The sequence below is a fragment of the Gasterosteus aculeatus genome, chromosome 21 (genome assembly GCF_964276395.1).
Source record: "Gasterosteus aculeatus chromosome 21, fGasAcu3.hap1.1, whole genome shotgun sequence".
Classification (NCBI taxonomy): Eukaryota; Metazoa; Chordata; class Actinopteri; order Perciformes; family Gasterosteidae; genus Gasterosteus; species Gasterosteus aculeatus.
The window spans coordinates 20,703,043-20,729,179 of record NC_135708.1 but is presented as its reverse complement, the minus strand read 5'-3'; the positions used below and the strand labels follow the sequence as shown (position 1 = coordinate 20,729,179).

The 26,137-nt window shown below is 47.7% G+C and overlaps 1 protein-coding gene across 1 annotated transcript in view; it reads right to left on the bottom strand.

Moving 5' to 3' along the window:
- The window catches only part of LOC120813002 (sodium channel protein type 3 subunit alpha-like), a 70,363-nt gene extending 46,500 nt beyond the window's left edge, over positions 1-23,863 (bottom strand). The window contains exons 1-8 of the mRNA XM_078096374.1: positions 23,634-23,863; positions 23,316-23,459; positions 21,831-21,948; positions 16,417-16,507; positions 14,585-14,713; positions 11,489-11,580; positions 8,227-8,469; positions 5,737-5,800 (exon numbers count right to left, since the gene is read on the bottom strand). Of these exons, the coding sequence (XP_077952500.1) occupies positions 5,737-5,800; positions 8,227-8,469; positions 11,489-11,580; positions 14,585-14,713; positions 16,417-16,507; positions 21,831-21,948; positions 23,316-23,459; positions 23,634-23,852 (1,100 nt within the window). The 5' untranslated portion in view covers positions 23,853-23,863. The remainder of the gene's footprint in view (positions 1-5,736; positions 5,801-8,226; positions 8,470-11,488; positions 11,581-14,584; positions 14,714-16,416; positions 16,508-21,830; positions 21,949-23,315; positions 23,460-23,633) is intronic.
- Between the last annotated feature and the right edge of the window lie 2,274 nt (positions 23,864-26,137).

The window sequence follows — 26,137 nt, the reverse complement described above, 5'->3', positions numbered from 1 at the left end:
CACACACACACACACTGACTGCCTGTGATCTCTTCATCCTCAACTGAACCTTTTCTAACTCTCAACTCAGCAGCTCAAGGCTCCACAGGGCTAAACAGATGTGATACAATGCAGATGCTTGAACATTGCATTGCATGTATCATATTAAATTGTGTGTCTGCAGCTTACAGCGCCCCCCCCCCCCCCGTTAAACCTGGATCTCTACATGGTTCTCGAGGAGACAGCAGCTGGTGAGGATCCCCTGGAACGTCCTCGAGTGGCTCATTACTTCACTGAGCGGGGATCAGGTCATGTTCCTTTCACCAAGTCGTTTATAGAGGGGGAATAAAAAGAGCCCGAGGGGGGCAGGGGACCACCGTAGACCACCGTGGACCACCGTAGACCACCGTGGACCACCGTAGACCACCGTGGACCACCATGGACCACCGTGGACCCCCATGGACCACCGTGGACCACCGTAGACCACCGTGGACCACCATGGACCACCGTGGACCACGTGGACCCGAGACACGGGTTTGGGATCAGCTTTGGATCCGATCAATATTCCGAGTTCAGAGGAGCTCTGAGGGTTTTAACAAACTGCCCTGGTTGTGTTTCCTGTATCAACATTAACGTCATAGAGCTCTGAACTAAGTGAGTCACAAACATCACGATCCGTCTGCCAGACAAACATTCCAGTCGTCTTCTGTTGCTCAGAAGTTGTAGAAAACATTGCTGGTGTTTTAAAAGCAGTTTTTTGTTTTTGTTGCGTTTGCGCGCGATTTCTTCTCATTGAATCTACTCAAGTTGCCTCATTGTCTCCTACAGACGACACATTCTGCGTGATCACGTTTTTAACATTGGAAATTGGAAAAAAAGAAAGCAAAAACTTACATGAATTTTTTTATGTACGTTATTTAAAAGCAAACTGCTCCCATAGACGTCTATGAGGAAATGACTCTACTTCTCTTTTGATTTATTCCCTCAGTAAACATTGTAAACATGAGTTTATGTCTCAGTCTCTAGTTTCAAGTCTTCTTCAACACAACATGATGTTCATTTAGTGACTGATGGTCCATGTAGAGTCAAACAGACCATGAAGCAGGAGACGCTTTGGGGCGGGGCTACACGCTGATTGACAGGTCTCCACCCAGTTTAAAACACGTTGTGTTCTTTACTTGATAAAAGTTTTTTTTAACATTTTAGTCGCTGACAAAGAAACGCTCCCCCCTCTCGTGTCACTTCCAAAATGGTGGCCAAAGAGAGGAGGGGCCCTGCGTCCCCCGAAGCCCCTCCCTCGCATCGTTCTACTTCCTGTCTCCGACCCCCCCCCCCCCCCCATCGCCTCGCTTAGCCTCCATTTGTCTGCATTCCGTCCTCCTGGACTCGCAGAGGCGACATCGACCGGCGAGCGTCTGCTCCCGCTTGTCAACAGCGCCGGCCGATAAATATTCATCCGTCCGAGGCCGCTTCCCCCGAGGCGGGGGGGGGGGGGGTTTAATCTTTCATGCCGACTCCATAATTTACTGCTGCTGGACTGTTTACTTACACCTGAACACACACACACACACACACCGTGTCAGTTGTTTATCTCACTTAGAAACCAAACTGCTTTTCTCAGTTAAAAAGAAGTCGACTCGTTCTAATAAATAAAAGTTCCGTCCTCCTCAGATCGTCTCTCCGTCTTTTTGTCCTCCGGTGGCCGTGATTCGGTGTGTCTCTGGTGGGAGGGTTTGCTGGGGGGGTCGGGATCAGGATGGTGAGGGGGTTGGACGTAGGCAGGAAGAGAAGGTAACAGTGTGGTGGGGTCTTTTCCCCCACCGAGACACTTTATTCCTCCAAATGTTCATCAAACATGATCTTCAGGAAGCTTAAAGTTTTAAAAAGTAGGCTGGGGGCCAGAGCCTTCAGTTATCAAGCTCCTCTTTTGTGGAACCAGGTTCCACTTTGAGTCCGGGGGGCAGATTCGGTCAACTCTTTTAAAGTAAAACTTAAAACGTTCCTCTTTGATTGTGCCTATAGTTAGGGCTGGCTCAGGTTAGTCCGGACCAGCCCTTAGTTAAGCTGCTATGGGCTTAGAATGCCGGAGGACTTCTTAGGACACACCAAGCTCCTCTCTCACGCTCTCGTTCTACCATGATTCACGTTTTATTAATGCACATGACTAATTCAGCTTCTTTCCGGGAGTTTTTTTTGTGCTTTCGCCCCTATCAGGTAGATTGTGGTTCCTTCGGGATCCTGGTCCTGACACCTACCGTGGCCATGCTGACGCCTGCTGCTGCCATCATCATCATCATCATCATCATTATTTTAGATATTAATCATATTACTTTTTACTTTTTACATATTACTTTACTCATAAAACGACATTACCCTCTCCTAAAATCTCTGTGCTCTCGCTCCCCACAGGCTTCTGTGGATGGTGGTTCTACGTGATGGTGGTTCTATCTGATGGTGGTTCTATCTGATGGTGGTTCTATCTGGTGGTGGTGGTCCCTGCAGTGGTCCTGCTGTGCGCCTGGCTTACTACTCACAATTACTTGAATCATTTCTGTCATATAGTCTCATGTATTATACATTGTTCATTCTGTACACATGGCATCCATTGTAGTCTGTCCATCCCGGGAGTGGGATCCCTCCTCTGACGTTCTCCCTAAGGTTTCTTCCCTTTTTTCCCTCTTGTAAGGGTTTTTTCATTTTTTGGGGAGTTTTTCCTGTGCCGATGGAGGGTTTCGGGGCAGAGGATGTTGTATGTGTACAGACTGTAAAGCCCTCTGAGGCTAATTTGTAATTTGCGATTTTGGGCTACAAAATAAAATGACTTGACTTAAAGTAGAAATACTCGTATACTCGTACTCATAAAGCAGTATTCCACTGCAAATGAAGTCCTGTGGATCAGACGCATTTAAAACGGATACTTGGTCTCCTTCATTTGTCTTCATTCGTCTTTACGGCCTCTTCATGTTATCTCACCCTTTCAGAATAAAAGCGCGAGACGTAGACCATTAAAATGTACTAAAAAAGTTACTTTTAGTTTTTCATCATTATTCTGCTGTAGAGGAGAAGATTTAATTTGATGTTTCAGCATCAGGGAAGAAACAAAAGGATCACAAGCGCTTTAGAGCTGTCTGTCACACACACACCCACACACACACACACACACAGACACCCCTCTGGTGTGGATTTTAGGTGGAAACCTCCTTTGTGTCTTTGGGTGAACATTGGACAGATGTCACGTTCAAAGCCTCCAGGAGAGCTCATAACTCAGACTAAACACGCACTCTGACACACACACACACACACACACACACACACACACACACACACACACACACAAACGTGCACTCAGACAAAATCAACCTACACTTTGAGAAATGTTTTCAATATGTAGTTGAGTTATTGATCAGTTCAGCTTTTAACATAATGTTTGAACCACACACACTAGAAAGGGGGGGGGGGCTACACGCACACGTGCACACACACACACACACGTGCACACACACACACACACACACAGGCGGTGAGTGCATCGCCATGGCGATGGGTGCTCGGCGAATAGGATGATGAATATCAGCTGAGGAGGAGGGAAGCGTCCCGCTCGGGGAGCGCTCATTCTAACCAAAGGCACCTCCTCTTTCTTCTCAGCTCCTGGAGGAGAAATCGGCTTAAACTCTCTGAATACAGGAGGGATTTTTTTATTTCATTTTCTACAGAAATGTCTTTTGAGCATTTTTTTTTTTTGGACTCGTTTTCAAAAGCGCGTCGCTGTTTGTTTTTTGTTTTTTCATGAAAATATCTGGCTTAGATAATTCTGTGACTGCAAGAAAAAGCAGAATATATTGATGCAAACTGCTGATGAAATGATGCAAACTGGGACCAGGATTCTGTTCTTTTAAAGCTTGAGTCCAGGATGGACCAGAACCCAGTTCCCCCCTCGTGACCTCAGCGGGGGGTCACACGCCAACGAGCTTCCTTATCGTTAGCGAGACGTCCGACATTCCATCCCGACATTCCGAGACATTCCATCATTCGACATTCCATCGTGCGTCGCAGACATGTTGGCAGAATACTGAGGGGGGGCGAGGGTTCAGATTCTATTCACGGCTAAATATTTACCAACGACTTTAAAAAGCTACTAGGTGTGAATTTAAAGCAGCTCGGTCTCGTCTCTGTTGCTGGTTGTGAGTGATCTGGTGGTTAATCATCGGGACAGAACGAAGGGCCGAGTGTGTCGGGCCTCTTACGTCCATCCTCACACCAAATGTTCCCCGGAAACAGATCCTTGTTGTTTGAGTCCCATGCAAACAGCCATGAGATCACTGCCCCCCCACCTCGCCCTCAGACCTTCAGAAGCAGGCGTGAATCGTTGGTCGAAGGGTAAAACGTTTTATAGAGACGAATACGGAGCAGATCTAAACATTCAGAAAACGATCCACCGCTCCGGGGACGGAAACATCTGCTGGTCCAAACACAGACCACTAGAAGGTTCGTCGTGATACTTTTAAATAGACGCGCGCCATCATCAGGTCCAAAGGAACGCCGATGACCACACGTTACATCCAACAAGGTGGAGAAACAACGACTCAAATCAACTTCGTTCAATTCGCTTGGTCCTGATCTCCAGACATGAAGACCACGTAAGTTCTCCATCAAAAAAGCAGCCGAGTAAAGAGACTTTATTTACCCCAAATGGGCCCCTTTAGAACCCAAAGGGTTCCCTCCAGAACCCTTAGCGTTGTTTGAATTCACCTGTTTGTGTCCTACCTCCTTATCTTTCGTCTCCTCCTCTTCTTTCTTCCCTCCTCCTGTCCTGTGGTACCATCTAATACCCCCCAGCTCCACATCCACCATCTTTTTATCTTCCTCATGCTCCCTTCTGCCTGACCTCCCCTGAACCTCCTTCCTCCTCCTGTGACCCTCCCGTAGCTTTGCGTCGGTTAGCTTCCCCGTTAACCCGCCGGTTAGCATCTGGTCAGCTAGCTCCCGGCTAGCTCTGGAGCGAGTTAGGCCGCCTCGGGGCGAAGGCCCGCCTCTGTCGGGGTGTGTCTCCGTGCTGATGTCACTCAGCGTCCGTCAGAGAGACGCTTTCAGCGAGGGACTAGTAGTAGGACACGCAGTACACGCAGTACACGCAGCACAGTACACAGTACACACAACAACTGATGAACCCATCTTTCTTTTCCCGGAGGAGGGGGCGTTGCCGCGGCGACGGACCGCGGGGGCCTGCCAGCTGATCTGAACCTGAGGCCAGAGATGTTGGTTTGGTCTCATAATCCATAACTGTGATGTTGTGAAGTCGCCTGAATGCCGTCAGCGTGATCACACCAAGACGCTTCTATCCAGCAACACCTGAACGACTCATTTCACACATTAGGTTTAAATCACATATTCTGCTTTATCTCAGGACTCGTCCCCCTGGGGGACACCAGTCTCTCTCACAGCTTTCTCTTTTTTTCATGGGATCTAAACTCATTAAAAGAGGGGGACAGCAGACATGAGTCTGGAAGCGCCAGTTATTGAATAGAGCCTCCAGCTATGCAGCGTCCCTCAAGGAGACACATAGGGGACCAGGGACAGACTCAAAGATACAAAGAAGGATCATAAAGAGACACAAAACAAATGATCAACAAATGATTCAATCGTTGATTCCATTGACCTCTGAGACTTAACAACCTTCAGCCTCCGTCACCCAAAAACCAAACCACAGCACGCATCCTGCAGCAAGCCCCGCCCCCGCCTGGAGGCGTTTCCACTCACCCTGCGTCGCCGCTGCTCCCACAGATCAGAGCGTCCTTGGCTCCTTCCACCTTGTAGAAGTTGTCTATAAAAACACACAATAAAACCATACTTTACATTCTAGGTTGGAGGAGGAGCTTCCTGATAGCTCCGCCCCCCACACGGCCTAACAGCACTTTTCAAAATATATAACGTATATAAATGCATATCGGTCAACGGACATTGTTTTTTCAGAGCAACTCCCATCTGAGAAGATTTTACAGAGCTGCACAGAGAGAGAGAGGTGAGGGCGGGAGGGGGGGGGGGGGGTCATTATATTACTATGACACGCCTAATACCCCCCCTCCCTTGTGCATCTTCGTCTGAGAGAAACACATTAACGTGGCGTGAATCCAAAGGTGAAATATGCGGAGACGCTGCCAATCTGCTCCCCCTGATGTAGTGATGAAGTGGTGAAGTTTCATGTTGACATCTACTCTTCCATAGAGGGAAAACTTGGCAGTGCTAATTAGCGATCCTTAATCCTTAATAACGGACACATTTCAACCTTGTCCCCCCCCCCCAGGTAGATCGCCATGACTTGATTGATTGAAAAGGTGCCTGCCTTAGTGCTCTGCATTAATATCAGAGTGGGAACTATGTTCACTCGTTGACCTCCGACCAGACAGAACAAACACGAGGGGGGGGGGGGGGGGGGCTCTGACAGCAGGCGCTCGGGTTTCACGGCGGCTTTTAGGGGGTCGATACGGGAGCCTGCGGGGGACATTTGTTTGATGGGATTGGCCAACTGCAGATGAATAAATAGAAGGTACATTAGCAGCTGGGCGGCGCGTTAACGGCGTCTCCCTTCAGGAGCGGCCATTTCTAATTCATGCGCTTTTAACGAGGTTTCCTCGACTCGCACTGCTTCAACCCGACCGGAATTAACAGATTTGCTTTTAATAGTTGGGCTTAAATGGTTCTTCATCAATTTAAAGGGAGTTACCGGCACAGCAACACGTTCTCATCCCGACACCTAAATAGGTTTAATTTGTTTTAAGAAAGCATCATAATCGGACTTAAAATGTTAGTAAGTAAAATACAAACAACCGATGGAAAATACAGACACAACATAACACACGTATAAATCAATGTTCAGATTCACAGACAGACTTTTAGCATTTGAAGGTATCGGCATTGCCGGAGGAGCGCTTGTCAGGGCTAGCATTGTAGCAGCGTTATAGCATGGTGGAAATAACAAGCTAGCTGGGTTGCTAATTCCACCATGGTTTAATGCAACACTGGATAGAGGTGGAGTACCTCCGCCTCACTCCCCACTGGACGACGAGCTAAGTAGCTAGTTAGCTACGAGACACTTAGCTGCCTTAGCTACTTAGCTAGCTAGCTAGCTATCCGCGGTCTTCGCAGTGAGCTGCGGCAACCCTTTGTGGCCCCACCAACTAGATACACTAACAAAATATAAGATATAAGATATATAACATAAGATGGTAGCAGAAGAAGAAATATTTAATCAGTTTCATTCTGTAGATTAACGATTAACAGAATTTATATGAACGTTTGCAGCCACAGGCAGGTTCAATATTCTGGTCATTCCGGTTCTAACGGCATATTGTGTGTGTTTCCATAACCGTGACCTCGACCTGTGTGTGTGTGTGTGTGTGTATAACTTGACTGGCTGGATGTGCTTATACATACTGTGTGAGTCCACATGACGTATATTATGCTCCCTGGTCAACATGACTGACATGAAAAATCAAATTGTGTATATACCAAGTGACCTCCCATGACCTCTGTGTGTGTGTGTGTGTGTGTGTGTGTGTGTGTGTGTCAGGTATGTACTGTGTTCCTGGTAAACTGACCAGTTGAGCTGCCTGTACACACACACACACACACACACACACACACACACACACTCACACACACACACACACACACACACACTGACGTGGTTACAAGTGCCGTCAATAAAGACACACAAACACGCACACGAACACACTCTCCCTGTTCTGCCTTCCTTTGAAGACGGAGGGAACTTCTCAACGAGGCTGAAGTGTGATCGTGAAACCAGATTTTTGTGGGTGGAGCTTGTGGTTCTCATTAAAAAATAGCTTGTGGGTTCTAGATGAAAACGAAGGAATATAAACAATGGAATATAAAGGGGTTCTTAGTATAAACAATGGAATATAAAGGGGTTCTTAGTAAAAACAATGGAATATAAAGGGGTTCTTAGTAAAAACCCAGGGTGGGGTCTGGAGTAAAAAAAAACAACTAAAACCCTTTGCTTATTAAAAGCATCCTCTGAAGAACCCTCAGGACCAGTTCTAGTTATGAAGGTTCTGGATAAAAAGAGAGAGAGATGTTTCTAGGTTTTTAAAGTTCTGAAATGTGTTTCTGGTGGAACCTTTGTAAGGTTTCTACCAGGAATTATTCACATCACACCATCAGGACTAAATACTGAAGAGGTGCAAAAAGCAGCGAGCGGCGGCGGTGGCGGCGGCAGAGCGAGCTCACCCTCGTGGTCGTTGAAGTCCCTCAGCGAGGCCCAGGTCCTGTTGTTGCAGTAGAAGGTGGCGTTCTCCGGCAGGCTGCCGTTGACGCAGTGCGCCGTGCTGCGGACGCACTTCTGCCGCAGGTTCCCCATGAAGAGCTGCAGACCGATGAGGGCGAAGACGCTCAGGCAGAAGACGGTGAGGATCATCACGTCGGCCAGCTTCTTCACCGACTGGATCAGAGCGCCCACGATGGTCTTCAGGCCTACCAGACCGCGCGGGGGGTGGGGGTAATATTCACATGAATGTTAGAAAATTTAAATTAAATACTTCCGATTAACAATATTTGGTAGAATTCAATCATTTTATGATGCCAATCTATGGAGAAAATAAATGGAATAGCTCGAAGAAAAGGTCCACTTTAAAGGCATAGTGCACTTCAAAACAGTAAAAAAGGTCACTGCCTGAGGCTCCCTCTTGTCCCAGAAAAATATTTGTATGTCGAAGAATAATCAAAGACAAGATCAAAAATCATACTTTGATTGACAAGCGTTTCCATCCAATCATCCGCATGTTGTTGTTTCTATCTTTTGAAAAAAGTGTTTCCGATGAAGCAAACAGACGACAGGCGTATCCTCGGGATTCCTGTTACTTTGTCGTACAAAAGTTCAGTGAAATGAATTGTTGATGCTCTTCATGTGTTTTTGCACATTTTACATTTTGTTTGACGAAATCGAAATCTGTTTGTTCGAGGTCCTTATTTGTTAACAGAAGAATCTGGAGAGCCGTCTTTCTAAAGGACTCAACGTGGCCGGTGATTGGATGAACCATCTGTCAATCAAACCCTCTGCAAAGCCAGTTGGGGGGTGAGCAAAAATATATTGTCCACGTGGAAAAGTTGTTTAACAAACAAATATCCACGCTGATCTTTTTGTTGTTCCCAACAGTCGCCATGCATCTAAGCCCCGCCTCCTACGGTCGCCTGTAGCTTCTCATTGGTCCGAACCACAAACACAACAGTTACTCTTTAACGTCCTTCGTCTTAAACCTTTTCTGGGACCTTATGAGCCAAGACAGGACACGAGTTCTACGTGCTCTTTATATTGTTTTAATCACCGACCTAAAAGATGGCCGCCTGCTTCAGTTGAAATCTTCCAAATATACACAATCATAAATATTTTTGACCAATCCGATAAGAGTTCAAGTGACAAAATGGTTATGGAGTTAAAACAAAGGGCGGCCATCTTTAAGCACCATTGAAATAAACATAAATAAACAGATGACTTTTTCCCCCCAAACATTTCAACAAAACACAGAACAACAAACGCCGCTGACAGTGAGATTAAAAACACAACAAACAAGCAGCGCGGTAAAAAACACTAGGAATAAACCACACGAGAACAGTTGCATGTTAGCGCTGCATGCTAACATGCACAGTGGGAACATACACAGGCTTGCTAGTGACTGGATTCCATTCATATTTATATGTCTAACATGCAGAGTTTAATCTATTTGCTTTAAATATCTAATATTTATTCATAGATTATGGCTCCTGTTTTTAAGTCGTCAGCAGATTAGTTCAACAAGTGGAAGTATTCATACTGCAGTAACTGTATTAATAGCACAATGGAGAAATCTGTTACACAAAGTACTACAGTGTAACAATACGTTACTACCGTAAAAGTACTGATACCATAAAGTAAAAATACTTAGTTATAATAAAGGTGCTTATAAGTCAGTGTAAAAATACTCGGTTACAATAACACCTCAAAGTAAAAATACTACATCATGGTAAAGTATTTATACCAGTGTGAAACATTGTTTACAGTAAAAGTACCGTTACAAGAAACAACATGCAATAATCCAGCTTCCCTCTGGTGAGTCTGACAATCAATGTTTGCTGCTATGTTGTTGTTTGCTGTGCCGATGTCATCACATCCAACCACCAGGAGCCTCTGATGTCATCACATCCAACCATCAGGAGCCTCTGATGTCCTCACATCCAACCATCAGGAGCCTCTGATGTCCTCACATCCAACCATCAGGAGCCTCTGATGTCCTCACATCCAACCATCAGGAGCCTCTGATGTCCTCACATCCAACCATCAGGAGCCTCTGATGTCCTCACATCCAACCATCAGGAGCCTCTGATGTCATCACATCCAACCATCAGGAGCCTCTGATGTCCTCACATCCAACCATCAGGAGCCTCTGATGTCATCACATCCAACCATCAGGAGCCTCTGATGTCCTCACATCCAACCATCAGGAGCCTCTGATGTCATCACATCCAACCATCAGGAGCCTCTGATGTCCTCACATCCAACCATCAGGAGCCTCTGATGTCCTCACATCCAACCATCAGGAGCCTCTGATGTCCTCACATCCAACCATCAGGAGCCTCTGATGTCCTCACATCCAACCATCAGGAGCCTCTGATGTCCTCACATCCAACCATCAGGAGCCTCTGATGTCATCACATCCAACCATCAGGAGCCTCTGATGTCCTCACATCCAACCATCAGGAGCCTCTGATGTCATCACATCCAACCATCAGGAGCCTCTGATGTCCTCACATCCAACCATCAGGAGCCTCTGATGTCATCACATCCAACCATCAGGAGCCTCTGATGTCCTCACATCCAACCATCAGGAGCCTCTGATGTCCTCACATCCAACCATCAGGAGCCTCTGATGTCCTCACATCCAACCATCATGAGCCTCTGATGTCATCACATCCAACCATGAGGAGCCTCTGATGTCATCACATCCAACCATGAGGAGCCTCTAATGTCCTCACATCCAACCATCAGGAGCATCTGATGTCCTCACATCCAACCATCATGAGCCTCTGATGTCATCACATCCAACCACCAGGAGCCTCTGATGTCCTCACATCCAACCATCAGGAGCCTCTGATGTCATCACATCCACCCATCAGGAGCCTCTGATGTCCTCACATCCAACCATCAGGAGCTCTGATGTCCTCACTTCCAACCATCAGGAGCCTCTGATGTCCTCACATCCAACCATCAGGAGCCTCTGATGACATCACATCCAACCATCAGGAGCCTCTGATGTCCTCACATCCAACCATCAGGAGCCTCTGATATCTCCACCAGCTACCAGGAAGACATCAGTGCGTCTTTCTGCATAGTACCCACGAGTATTCAGATTACTCAGTCAGTAGTACACAGGATGAGTTTTACAAACACAGAGTTTGGTTCTTCTGGGGGTGCGTTTGATATTAACCTCACCCCCCCCCACGTTTTTCGCTTCCTCACCTGGGATGACGGAGATGGTTTTGAGCGCTCGCAGCACCCTGAAGGTCCTTAAGGCTGACACATTACCCAGGTCCACAAACTCAGTCACATATCTGCAACAAGCCGGGAGACAGAAGCACAACACACATACAGACACACACACGCACACACACACACACAGACACACACACAGACAGAAGGGTGTGACCACACTGAGCAACAACGAGCCGACACAGAGGGATGGAAAGGTGGACGGAGACGGAGAGCAGAGGAGACACGATTCTTCTGAAGGGGAAGTCAGGCGGTGGAAGCTGCTCACAAAGACCTGGAGAAGAACCCTCAGACCTTCAGATCCTGGACGGGGCTTTTGGTCCGTGTCATTCACTCGGTTCATTTAGTGGCATCAGGTAAATATGTTCTCAGGAGTTCAGATATTTGTCTGAACAAACTTCCAGAACCACGTGTGACTGGATGGAAACGTTGTTTGGTCTCGTCATAAAATAATGAACAAGGCGAGTGAACATTTAAGGCAACTTCAACTTAAAATATAAAAAAATCTGAAACTACTTTATTTGAGCATTTCGGCTTTTAAAATATTTACTATTTGATAACACTATTTGTTGTTGCTACATGTCAGACGCGTTCGTTTGGTGTGATTATTATTAGCTTTTACTTTGGCGGTGCTGTTTTTTAAATTTATTTGTGTATAATCCCCTAAAATCTACGCATTGGTGTGTTTGCGTTAGAAGGAAACAGGTTTCTACGGTAACCCAGAGGGGACAAACCCCACAACAACGTTTGAACGTTCTCCCCACTTCTCCCCGCGTTAGCATTAGCTAGCGACGCCGCGCCGGTCGGGTGGGCCGATGTGTTTTTTTCTCAGGTTTGTTTTTGCGTTCAGCTTTCACGCATCTGACTTTTCCTTCTCCGCCGTGTCTTCAGGCTGCGGGACACGGCGGACGTGGGACGGACGGGAGAGGACGACGTTGCGCTGGCGAGTGGGGATCTGACCCTCCGCCGCCCCCTGGTGGTGGCGAGGCCTTACCTGGGATGACTGAGATCGTTTTCAGGGCTCTCAGCACTCTAAAGGTTCTCAGCGCCTGCAGGTTCCCTACTTTGATAAACTCTGTTAGCAGCCTGCAGGGGCAGTGTGGTCACATGTCAACAAACAACAAAAGAAGAAAGAAACATAAACAAGGTCTGAAAATGCTGCGCTGATTTCAGGAAAACATCAACAGTGAGCTGGCAGTTGATTTAAGTTGCTTCAATAAAAGCAGGAAGGATGTGTGGGAATATGGCGCTAAACGTGCACATAAATACTTTTATCTTCTCTTATTCTATAATTATTATTTATCAGGGTTCCCATCATAACTTCAGCCTAATCAGCCAAACGGAAACGTCAATAAGGATTTTACGTTATGTTAGAGGAAGACGGCCGACTTGACGGAGAGCTTATTTCCCATGGAGCACGCATGGATTAGCGCTATGCTATGCTAACGTCATAGCTGGCAGCAATGTTGTCTTTTTTCACCATAGACGTTTATGATTCAAATAGATCAACCTAGTTTTGCTTCATCAGCATCAATCACGTGGTGAGGAGGGTGAGGAGGGTGAGGAGGGGGGGGGGGGGGGGGGTGAGGAGGGGTGAGGAGGGGGAGCTCTTTCTCCTCCTGACTCGGCGGGGGGGAGGAGAAAGGGGGGGAGGGCATCAATCAGACATAACGCGTGTGTCTATTCACCGACCATCACTCTGGTTTTAATAAAGCCGGCACAGAGGGGCGACGTGTCAGGGGCGGACTGTGTGTGTGTGTGTGTGTGTCTGTGTGTCTGTGTCTGTGTGTTCACTCTGTGTGTGCGTGTGTGTGTGTGTTTGTGAGGGAGGTGACATATGTGTCACTGTCCCCCTAAAGATCCAACTGACCGCAGGACGGCCCTCCGTTCAAGGACACACACCTCCAGACTGTGTGTGTGTGTGTGTGTGTGTGTGTGTGTGTGTGTGTGTGTGTGTGTGTGTGTGTGTGTGTGTGTGTGTGTGCGTTGAAGGAGCAGGTGGAATATTTAGTTAATTGGTCGATTTGAATTAGTTTTTTTTCTAAAGAAAAATGTCGCCTTTTTTTGTCGGCACAATTTCCTCTCAAAGACTCAACTTCCCAGAATGCCTTTCTCACTGTCGACACTTATATAAATATTCTTAACACTGCTAAATAAATCGTTACATAAGGGCTGCCGTCATATTTCTTTATTATGATCTAATATTATTATGATATTTTATTATACATATATGTAGATATCTGCTCTTAGTAGCTGAGAAAAATCCCTTTTTTTAGTGCGTATGACACTTTTTTCCTATGAAATAGTTAAATCCATGTTAGTTATGAAATAATGACGCAGCGTCTCTGTCACAGCGTAAAAACGTCATAATTACTAAAAGGGCAGAAAACGTCGAGTTGTGAAATAAACGTCCAGTGGAAATAAGCTGCGATTATAATATTCCGATAACTTCTGAGGCTGAAGACGTGACGCTGAGTCGGCGCTTGTGTCCGATCCACCACTAATCCCGTCAGCGGCGCTTTCTCTGCTCAGACGCCCCCCCCCCGTCGCCCCCCCTCCTTCTCTTTTTTTCTCCCTGCACAGATGTTTTCACATTAAAAGCCTCCGAGCAGCTGAAGTTGCACAACAGCTGCCCCCGTTTCTGCGAAGTTCATCACGGATCAAATGAAGCCTTTCATCAGTCTCTTCTTTCTGCATCTCATGAAATGTAGAGACTGAGCACAAGAACGTCCCGTCAGTGTTTATCTGACGTGTGACTCAGTGTCAAACTGCTTCTCCCTCCGCGGGACTTTGAGCTGAAAGGAAGAGCCGGTCAGCAGCGATTCAGATGTTCTACTTAAAGAGATTTAAACCTTACTGTCAGACTCTGGAGAAGAAGGTGTCACATTGAGACATTTAGAAACGTGTCTCACAAATAAACTACACGGGAAAGTTGGTTCAGTTTGTGCTTAAACAGGGACGCGGCTCCGCCCCCTCCGGGGAAATCTCCTAAAGCCTCAGTGCTTTGGTGGAAAGTCGTGGTCATTTGTGGCGATGGCGAGGTGATCGTACGCGTGCGGGACTCACGCCATGACGATGACGCTGAAGTCCAGCCAGTTCCACGGGTCCCTCAGGAAGGTGAAGGGCCCCACGCAGAAGCCCCTCGCCAAGATCTTTATCAGGGACTCGAAGGTGTAGATACCTGTGAAGGTGTACCTGGGGGGTAGATAGAGGGCGAGGAGGACAGGAGGTTTGAAGGAGGAGGAGAATAAAAGAAGAGGAGATAAATATGCATCCGTCTCTCCGACAAACATCTTCACTTTTTATTTTGTCCCCAGAAACAAGTTTGACCCGACGGGGGGGAGAGACAGCTCAACCGCACAAAGCCAGAACAAGCACGGGGGGGTAGTGTGTGTGTGTGTGCGTGCGTGCGTGCGTGCGTGTGTGTGTGTGTGCGTGCGTGTGCGTGTGTGTGTGTGTGCGTGTGTGTGCGTGTGTGTGCGTGTGTGTGCGTGTGTGCGTGTGCGTGCGTGCGTGTGAATCAGTCAGCAGCAGCTGGGGGTCAACTTTATGTTTTAAAGAAGAAAAAAGGTCCTAAAAGAAACTCAAAAGGCAAATGAGCATAAAATATACTGTAGATACACAACACAACTCACAGAGACACACAATGAACACAAAGACCACACAGACGGGTTAGGGACAGATAGACACGTTGGGGACAGACGGACGGGTTGGACAGACAGACGGGTTGGGGGCAGACAGACGATTGGGGACACACAGACGGGTTAGGGACAGATAGACGGTTGGGGACAGACAGACGGGTTGGGGACAGATAGACGGGTTGGACAGACAGACGGGTTGGGGGCAGACAGACGATTGGGGGCAGACAGACGGGTTAGGGACAGATAGACGGTTGGGGACAGACAGACGGGTTGGGGACAGATAGACGGGTTGGGGGCAGACAGACGGTTGGGGACAGACAGCCGGGTTAGGGACAGATAGACAGTTGGGGACAGACAGACGGGTAGGGACAGATAGACACGTTGGGGACAGAGACGGGTTGGGGACAGACGGGTTAGGGACAGATAGACACGTTGGGGACAGACAGATGGGTTGGGGACAGACAGACGGGTTAGGGACAGACAGACGGGTTGGTGACAGACAGACGCGTTGGGGACAGACACACGCGTTGGGGACAGACGGACGAGTTGGGGCAGACAGACGCTTGGGGACAGACAGACGGGTTGGGGACAGATAGACGGGTTGGACAGACAGACGGGTTGGGGGCAGACAGACGATTGGGGACAGACAGACGGGTTGGGGACAGACAGACGGGTTGGGGGCAGACAGACGGGTTAGGGACAGACAGACGGGTTGAGGCAGACAGACAGGTTGGGACAGACAGACAGGTTGGGGCAGACAGACGGTTGGGGACAGACAGACAGGTTGGGGGCAGACAGACGGTTGGGGACAGACAGGTTGGGGCAGACAGACGGGTTGGGACAGACAGACGGGTTGGGGACAGACAGGTTGGGGCAGACAGACGGGTTGGGGACAGACAGACAGGTTGGGGGCAGACAGACGGTTGGGGACAGACAGACAGGTTGGGGGCAGACAGACGGTTGGGGACAGACAGGTTGGGGCAGACAGACGGGTTGGGACAGACAGACGGGTTGGGGACAGACAGGTTGGGGCAGACAGACGGGTTGGGGACAGACGGGTTGGGACAGACAGACGGTTGGGGGCAGACAGGTTGGGGCAGACAGACGGGTTGGGGACAGACAGGTTGGGGCAGACAGACGGGTTGGGGACAGACGGGTTGGGACAGACAGACGGTTGGGGGCAGACAGGTTGGGGCAGACAGACGGGTTGGGGACAGACAGACGGGTTGGGACAGACAGACAGGTTGGTCTACTCACTCCAGGTACTTGGCCCAGTAGGCCGGCTCTGACATGGCCATGAAGCAGCAGTTGGTGAGGATGGTGCACATGATGAAGAGGCTGAACAAGGTGAGCAGGTCAAGGACAACAGATCCTGATTTATTATTTATTATAGAAGATAAATCACCTTCACTACATACACACATTTATATCATTTTATTTCAACTAATTTAAACAAAACTGTGTGAAATTAAAAACGTACATGGTTCTTATAAAAATACAAAGAAAGACCTGATATGAATGATCAGGTTCGATATCAAGATATCAACATATATTATACATAATTATACATAAAGAAGTGGGCGGAGCTTAGCCGAGAGGACAAAGACAGAGATTCACGGTACTTTACTGTGATTCATCGCTGTGGAAACCAGGTGGAAATGTCCCAGTGTCCCAGTGACGCCTGAAATGTAAATGTACCGCCGTCTGTCAGACTGTGTGTGTGTGTGTGTGTGTGTGTGTGTGTGCGTTTTAACTACGTGATGTCTTTTATTCAAATACCTTTTTCCCATTACGGTTAAAAAAGAAGCGAACTGAGTTTGTGCCCCTTGACTTCTGCACCTTTAACAGGCAAAATGAATACGCCGTTACCGGGGAGGACAGGGAAAAATAAAAAGACAGAACCACTCCGGTCCAATCGGCGTCTAATGGGGAGCTGTAACTTTTCCAAAGTGTCAGACGGCAGCGATACGCGTTAAATATCCCCTTCCTGCTGCCACGTGTCGGCACGGCAACGAGGCGGCGAGAGAGGGAGACGGCCCGCGCTCAGCCGTCAATCACGGCTATAAATGAATCATAATTATTGTAATTTGGCAGAAGGAACAGGCGCTGCGAGGCAGAGAAGTAGTTTGATCGGCTGATTGAGAGCCGGCTGTGATGGAGCGAGATAATACGCTTACCGATAAACAGCGCCGGAGAAACGGGCCTCCCCCCTTCCTCCCCCAACCGCCGCGGCAGAACCCGGGAGCTAATTACGCCGTAATGACAGCCCCGCCGCTTTGACCCTCCCAGGCCGCCGTACCGGTAATGTCATTACACCGCCCACCTCCACCGCGGGCGCCATCTTCACATTCTTATTTATTTCCTCCTTTCATCATTCTTCTTCCTCCCACCATCACTCACGTGTGGACACTGATGTGCTTTTACTTTGTTACATTACGTGAGTCCGTCCTAGCTGACTCAGCTTTTATTTTGAAGGAACAGCAAGGATGTGGCCTGTGTGGAGAATTTGTTTTCTGAGATGTTGTGTTTAAATATTGTTGTGTTTAATGGTTGTGTTTGGCGAATTAATGATAAACGTACCGACAAAATGGACAAACTAATAGAATAAAGACCTAAACGTGTGTGTGACTTCATTTAAAACTCCGCCATGTGACACATATTTACCACTTTTTAAACGTTCCCTCAAACACAACACGAGGGACACGCGTCGTGTGTCTTTTTTTACGCCTCCTTGTGTGCGTCGACCCGTTTCTCTAGACCAGCGTCCAAAGCGGCGCAGCCTCCTGCAGGCTGTGATTGGTCCGCCGACTACGTCCTTTACGGAGTCTCACGCCTCATACGGTTATGAAAAGGAGGAACGTTTACGAGAGAACGGATCGGATTGAAGAGCTTTTGTGGGAAGAAAAGCGTGAATATGAGCGCTTGTAGGAGCCGTCATCGGCTCTGGAGGTGAATTCCTCTGCAACACACGCGACCTTTTAGAAACATGAATAGAAACAAATCATCAGCTGAGAGAGGAAATGTACCCTCCTCTTCTGTGTGTGTGTCTGTGTGTGCGTCTGTGTGTGTCTGTGTGTGTGTGTGTGTGTGTGTGTGTGTGTGTCTGTGTGTGCCTGTGTGTCTGTGTGTGTGTCTGTGTGTGTCTGTGTGTGCGTCTGTGTGTGTCTGTGTGTGTGTGTGTGTGTGTGTGTGTGTGTGTCTGTGTGTGTCTGTGTGTCTGTGTGTGTGTCTGTGTGTGTGTCTGTGTGTGCGTCTGTGTGTGTGTGTGTGTGTGTCATTGTGGCGCCAGTGCGGTTGGGCTTTCATCCAGAACGCAAACTAAAACTCTACTCCACCACCAGTTGTGTCCCCGCCTCACGCGCACTTATTACACGCACATACAAGCACACACGTATGTAGCACATCAGCAGCACCACACCTCCGTCAGCGACCTCTTCACCCACTTATCCCCCCGACAACAGCAGCGTCCGCCGACCCGACAGCTCTCACCACCAGCGGCCGCCTGCCGCTGTAAAAATAGATGTGTGTGAGGCGATGGGGGTCTGTGGGGGGGTCTGTGTGGGGAGTCTGTGGGGGGGTCTGTGTGGAGGGGGGGGTCTGTGGGGGGGTCAGTGTGGAGGGGGGGGTCTGTGGGGGGGTCTGTGGGGGGGTCTGTGTGGGGGGGTCAGTGTTGAGTTTTGGGTGTTGGGTAATATGCGCCATGTTGGCTCGGCGTGTGGAACCCGAGGAGGACGCCGGCGTGTCTGCACAGTAGATTAGTTTAAACACTAAACTACTTCTAATCCCAGATTGAGCAAATCTGACACCAGATGATGTGGCAGCACCAAACCCTCCACTGCAGGCTGCCCCAAGATGGCGACGGCCCAGGAACCAAGATGGCGACGGCCCAGGAACCAAGATGGCGACGGCCCAGAAACCAAGATGGCAAAAATGCCACAAACGAATGAGTGTGTGTGTGTGTGTGTGTGTGTGTGTGTGTGTGTACAGCAGCCACCTTGATGGGAAATATTTACTGGTCATGTTTATAACTCACCAGACAGATTAAGATCATATCTGGCTCAGAAATACGGCCGACGGGACGAACCATCTGATTCTCACACACACACAGACCGTGCAAACACACACTCTCACTCACTCACACACACACACACACACACACACACACACACACACACACACACACACACACACACACACACACACACACACACACACACACACAGTTGACTCGATTGGTAAATACAGTGTTTGCTTGACAGGTTTGTGCAAAGCGGCTGCAGTAAACTCTCCTCGGGGAAGATTCAGGATTTACAGATTATTATGACAATTTAAAGCTGCAAAACTACTATTATAGACTTATATTATACAGACTTATATTATACAGACTTATTAAAAGTTGATGTATTTATATATATTTACTGTATTTGGTGAATGTTATGTGGCCTGTGAGCACACAGCCGTTAGCATCCATTCACTGGTGATGCTAATTGTAGCATTCAGATGGATGACTGGCTTCGTCTCCCAGCCGCTCATTTGTCAGCACATTTATTAAGTTTGCCATTAAAGCAGAACCTTCTGTGAGAGATGGCATGTTGAGGGCAGCTGACAGTGATCCGGGTTCATTTAATGGCCTCTCGATGTCATTAATGGTTCACACTAATAAATCATTACTGCGTCTGTAAACCTACAAAAACATATTTAGCAGAGCTGCATCATTAACATAAATGTCTTAAATCTCTCGCCTGGTTTGAGGCTTTTTGGAGGACGAACAATGGTTTAGTTGTGAAATCATGTTGCATCACTGAGCATGAAGCCGATCACTTGACATGGTAAGCGAAACCTCTGTGAAGCCTTTGACTAAACATTGAATAAGCTAACCCATTAGCATAGAACCCATCACTCCATTAGAGCTGCTTCATTCGGCATATCGCCTCCATCGCCTACATCAGAGGTCACTAACTGGAGGGTCGCGGTCCGGATCCGGACCAGAAGCTAAAAAAAGACGGTTGTGATTCAAAGGTGGCGGCGCACTTTGGTCGTCTTTACGGTCGTGGCTTAAAGCACCGACCAATAGCGTTTGAGTTAAACCCTCCCACGTGATGCTACTCGACCAATCGAGTCTTTGCAATCCAGGCAGGACGATATCGTCTCAATACTGAGGACAGACCACAGAGGTAGCAGCAAACTACAAATAAAAAGCATAATTTGAGAAAAAGACGAGTGAGACGGAGAAAGAGACCCACTGGCCTAACCCTAAACCTAAACCTAAACCAAAAAGAGAACTTTTTGGTTTAGGTTTACAACAAAAAGTGGGAGCGTGGATATAGCTTATCTTTCCATTATTTCATTTTTTTAATTGAAGCACTTTATTTGAACACGCGGAAATTTTCACATTATTTATATTTGCAATCACACACACATTCAGTTGTTTGTTTCGTGACAATAAATATTGTCAAAAGAGTTTTTGAATCGTACTGAATTAATTTGATTTGTTAGTCGCGTATTGATTAAATGCAAATCTTGATACAACTCTATTCCTTCATTTAAAACTCCCTTAGCATAAAGACAATCGCTCAACATTGTGTTAGCTAAACCATTAGCATAAAGCTCATTGCTCAACATTGTGTTAGCAGAACCCTTAGCATAAAGACCATCACTCAACATTGTGTTAGCTAAACCATTAGCATAAAGCTCATTGCTCAACATTGTGTTAGCAGAACCATTAGCATGAAGACCATCACTCAACATTGTGTTAGCTAAACCATTAGCATAAAGACCATCACTCAACATTGTGTTGGCAGAACCATTAGCATGAAGACCATCACTCAACATTGTGTTAGCTAAACCATTAGCATAAAGACCATCGCTCAACATTGTGTTAGCTGAACCCTTAGCATAAAGACAATCGCTCAACATTGTGTTAGCTAAACCATTAGCATAAAGCTCATTGCTCAACATTGTGTTAGCAGAACCCTTAGCATAAAGACCATCACTCAACATTGTGTTAGCAGAACCATTAGCATGAAGACCATCACTCAACATTGTGTTAGCTAAACCATTAGCATAAAGACCATCGCTCAACATTGTGCTAGCTGAACCATTAGCATAAAGACCATCACTCAACATTGTGTTAGCTGAACCATTAGCATAAAGACCATCACTCAACATTGTGTTAGCTGAACCATTAGCATAAAGACCATTGCTCAACATTGTGTTAGCTGAACCCCTAGCATAAAGACCATCACTCAACATTGTGTTAGCTGAACCATTAGCATAAAGACCATCACTCAACATTGTGTTAGCTGAACCATTAGCATAAAGACCATCACTCAACATTGTGTAGGCTGACGCTGCCAGTACTCATCCGACACACATCTGCACAGTAGATGCACAAGGCGAGTAGAATAACACAAACCCACTCCCACACGCGTCAGCACATGTGCATCAACACTGAACAACACAAAGCAGCGATGAGGCTTGCGAGTCCTGCGGCGGCCTGCATCCATTTGTTTATATTATCACACACACACACACACACTTGTTTCCTGCAGGCTAGAGGGCTCGCTGTTCCGTATCTGACCTCTGACCCCTGACCTCCCCGCAGACGTTTCCCCGCAGTCAGCGGCGGATCACAACAACCCGCCCGTGCAGCAGCAGCCTGTAAGGATATGAGTGGACCAGGACCCTGATGGCGATTCTGCGGATGGGGTGGAAGGGGCTGAAGATGTAGAGAGCTGACGTGGCACTGAAGCGGAAGATGGCCTTCCCTTTGTTCAGGACTACGAAGGTCTGCAGGAGAGACAGAAACACACACAACGGAGAAAGCAAAGAGGTTTGGGTTTAATTAACGAGGGGAAAGGCTTGGGGGGCGCAATTAATTGACGCTTCTGTCCGACCACAACAGAGTGGCGGTGAAGCGCCCGGAGTAGCTCATTAAACCCAGAAAGGGACTGGTTCGCTCATGCTTCAAACATCTGACTGGCTGAATGCACGGCCCTGGATTCTACCTTCAAACCTTTATTTAACGGTTTGGGTTTTATATTTCTTCATGCTTGTTCATAAGAGGAACTCAAACTTATAAATGTAATCCTTTGTTAAATTAATCAAATGATAAGATACGATACGCAGAAATACGATAGTCAACAGATACGATAAGTCACTTTATTGTCATAGTCTCCTCCACAGTCGTCACCAGCGAGTTCTTGTGATGTTCTGGTTGCTCAAAGAGCTCTTTAGAATAAAACGATCCCAAACAGAAGAAAACGAGTCACGCTTCAACGGATCGTTTCTACACCGGCTGAGCGAGCCCGGCGCCACCGGCCGACCCCGAGGGGCCCGGCTACGCTCTGGAAGTTTGGAGCACTGAAGGATGAGCTGATGGAGGACCAGCTGGGTCCATCGCACGAACAACACGAGAGTGGAAAAAGACACATCTGACTCTACGGGCGGTTTAGCATCTGCAAGGAGGAGAAAGTCGAGGTGAATTGTTGGATCGGTGTTGGGTAACACGGGCTCGGAGGTGTGTTTGTGTTTGTGGCTGCAGACTATTTCTGGTTTAAAGCCAAAGGAAACACACCTGAGCTAAAGAGAGAGAGAGGCCACTCGGGGCGAGCTAATCCCTGAAGAGGATCATCGTCTCCGTTGGTTTCCAGGAGCAGCACTGACAAAGTGTTCAGCGGATCTACGTCTCATCGCCTCAGACAAAGGAGACCACAGGAGACCACAGGAGACCACGTCCTGGGAAGGGTCCTGGTTCAGTGGTAATAAGCTGCCTTCTTTGATCCCCTTTGATGAAGATTTATATATAAGTATAAGTAAATAAAAGTTAACTACCCTCACACTCTTGACTCATGAATTCAGTCTTTTCAAAATAAACTTCCCTTTTCACAGGACAGTTAGTTCAGTTTATTAAAAGACTGATTCAGAGACCTTTTGAACCGTCTTTCGTGACGAGGTCTCACGGTCAAACCCACCAAAGCTCCGACGTCTCAAAGAAAACGGCTTATAAATCTGCAGTGTCTTCATCCCGCCTCCGGTCCTCAGTGAAGAGTCCACCTCATCTCCCAGGGAGACGAGGTGTCTCCACACACACACTCACACACACACACACACACACACACACACACACACACACACACACTGTGTGGGGGACCGACCCTCTTGTCTTTGAAGTAGTACTGGTCGATGTCCTCCAGGGGAACGCCCACCAGATGAGACGGGATGTCGGCGAAGATGCGCGGCAGCTGTTTTCCTGCCTCCAGGTCGGGGCGGCGCCGGGGGACCACCACGTCGCCCAGGTCCTGAAAACACACACAGACACACACACACACACACCTCATCTGTCTCCTGAAGCTTCATTGCACCTTTACACTTTATTCAGCTTATTTCATTCCTTCTAGCTCATCCTAATGATAACAGTGCTTGTTGGCCAGGTGTGTGTGTGTGTGTGTGTGTGTGTGTGTGCGTGCGCACACCTCCTGGTAGTGTTTGCTGCGGCGGGCCCTCTCCTGGGCGATGCGCTGCTCGATGGCCGCCAGGGAGTCCGGCGTGAAGCGCTGAAAGCTCTCTGGTCCCATTGGAAACACACAGCCGGCCATCTTCTCATCCTGATCCTGCTGCTGACTGGCCCGGTGCACCAGCTGCAGGGGATCAGCACGCAAACAATAACCAATCGGGACAAGCGATGCTTCCATCTCTGCATTCAGGAACGAGTCAACTCCCGCAAGCTTCTACCTCAGTGAGCGCTTTGCTACGTTACCCAGAATGCCTTTCCCCAACCCTGCCCCGGCATTCCATGAGACCTTTGTGCAGCGAGGGTAGTTCAGAGCGAATTGAGATAACTAAGCTTTATACTATAATATAATATATATATTATATAGATAATAACAAACATAGATGAGTCTGTATCTTTTAATATTTCACCATCTTCTCCTAAACTTAACTCAGTACTTCTGTTGTCTAAAAACGTTGTGGTTTCCTGTGAAGATAAAAGTTTATTTTGAAAAAGGGTTCGGGTTTATAAATGCGACGTCGTAATTTCACTTAAAGTTGTTCTGGACTTTTGTCGAAAGTCTCAGCTGGCTTTTTATTTCTATTTCATCGACATATGTGACATCACAAATACGTCTCAAAATAAAATGCATGTTTCCATCTGTAACGTTCATTTTCACTTGGAAATATTGAAGAGGATCGGACGGTAAATCATCATGTGCATCCGACCTTTATGACCTTTATGACCCTTTAAAGACTCTTTAGGACAGGGGTCTCAAACTCAAATCAGCTGCGGGCCAGATGCAGCCCACTTCAACTGAACGCGGGCCAGACTAGCGTCCGAACGGCATGGTCGACAATAACACAACTTAACACTCACTTTCAAAAGCAGTCATTGAACCCCACCCTGGGGGATCGGTCCGAATGAGACTACAACACTAGTCCTCCTTTAACTCAGCGGGGGAGACCTAAGGTCATGTGACAGTGGAATTCCTTTATGGCCAAACGTGAAGTTACGTGAATCGAAGCTGCGTAGTGATGGACGGAGACGCTCGTCGGTGACGTCAGATGCTTCATGTGTTGTTAGTGTGAGTCGTAAAGGAAAACTTTATTAAACGAGCGATGCTGACGGTTAGTCACATGATCACCTGCGCGAAAGAGGGCAGGAAACTGAATTTCACCCTCCTGCTCTCTGCACCTCGGCCGACACACACGACCCGCCCCCCATGTCAGTCACATGCATGCCACGTTCACTGGACAAGCACACAGTAGGAAACCAGAACATCATAACATGTCCCACACAGCAGCTGACAGTGGGGTTACAGTATAAAACTTGCGGGCCGCACTAACATTACACTTTCATATTAAGGATGGGGCCACAAAATATCGTCCCGAGGGCCGCAATTGGCCCGCGGGCCGCGAGTTTGAGACCCCTGCTTTAGGACCTTTAAAGACTCTTTAGGACCCTTTAGGACCTTTAAAGACTCTTTAGGACCCTGGGGAGCGGTCGCTGAGGGGATGCCGTATGGATGTATGGAGTCAGATGATTATGGGATGTCGAGGTAATGAAGTGCATGCCGACAATAGTCCATCGTCACCCAGAAGAGTGTAAAGTTACACTGAGAGGGTGTGTAACAGGTGTGTGTGTGTGTGTGTGTGTGCGTGTGTGTGTTTGTCCAGACCATCTGCTTTGGATCCTAATTGAATGATTAGACAGGCCTCATTTTTCAACCCTTCATGCATTTATTCTTCACAGCTACCAAATCTGATTTCTGATGTGTGTGTGTGTGTGTGTGTGTGTGTGTGTGTGTCCTTTTTGTGTGTACGTGTGTCCACATCAAAGGAAATCCAGCTCTGTTTTCCACCCTTATCAAAAGCTGTCCTCCAGTCCAGCCTCTCTCACACACACACACACACACACACACACACACACACACACACACACACACACACACACGATGGGCTGGGTTCCATTCTGCTGTGACTCTCGGTCACGTACACGCTCTCCTTTGAACCTCTTCGCTCGTTAGCGTAGCCGCCTCTCGATAGCGATGCGTTCAGGCTCCCTAACGGCCGTGGGAATTATGACACCCACTGAAGGGGGGGGGGGGGGTTATTAAGTCTACAGGACAACTACATTCTCAATTTCCCCACCTCCTCCTTTCCTTCACTACTTGCTCCTTTATTTCCTTGCCTTGTCCCATCTTTCCTTTTCCTCCTCCTTTCCTTCCCCGGCTACCTCCTTTCCTTCCTCGGCTACCTCCTCTTTGTCTTCCCATAACATCTTCTTTTTCCTCTCCTTCCTTGTCCTACCTCCTCTCTCCTTCCCTCCCTCCTCCTCCGGTCTGAAGGGTCCTCGTTTCCTTCATGGCTCCTCGTGTGAAGCTCCACTGACATCAAGTTACCCAGAAGACACTTTGATATCTGCTCGCTGCTTTTAATGAGCTTTTCTTTAGCTCCTCATTGTGTCTCTGTGTTGTTGTTGTTG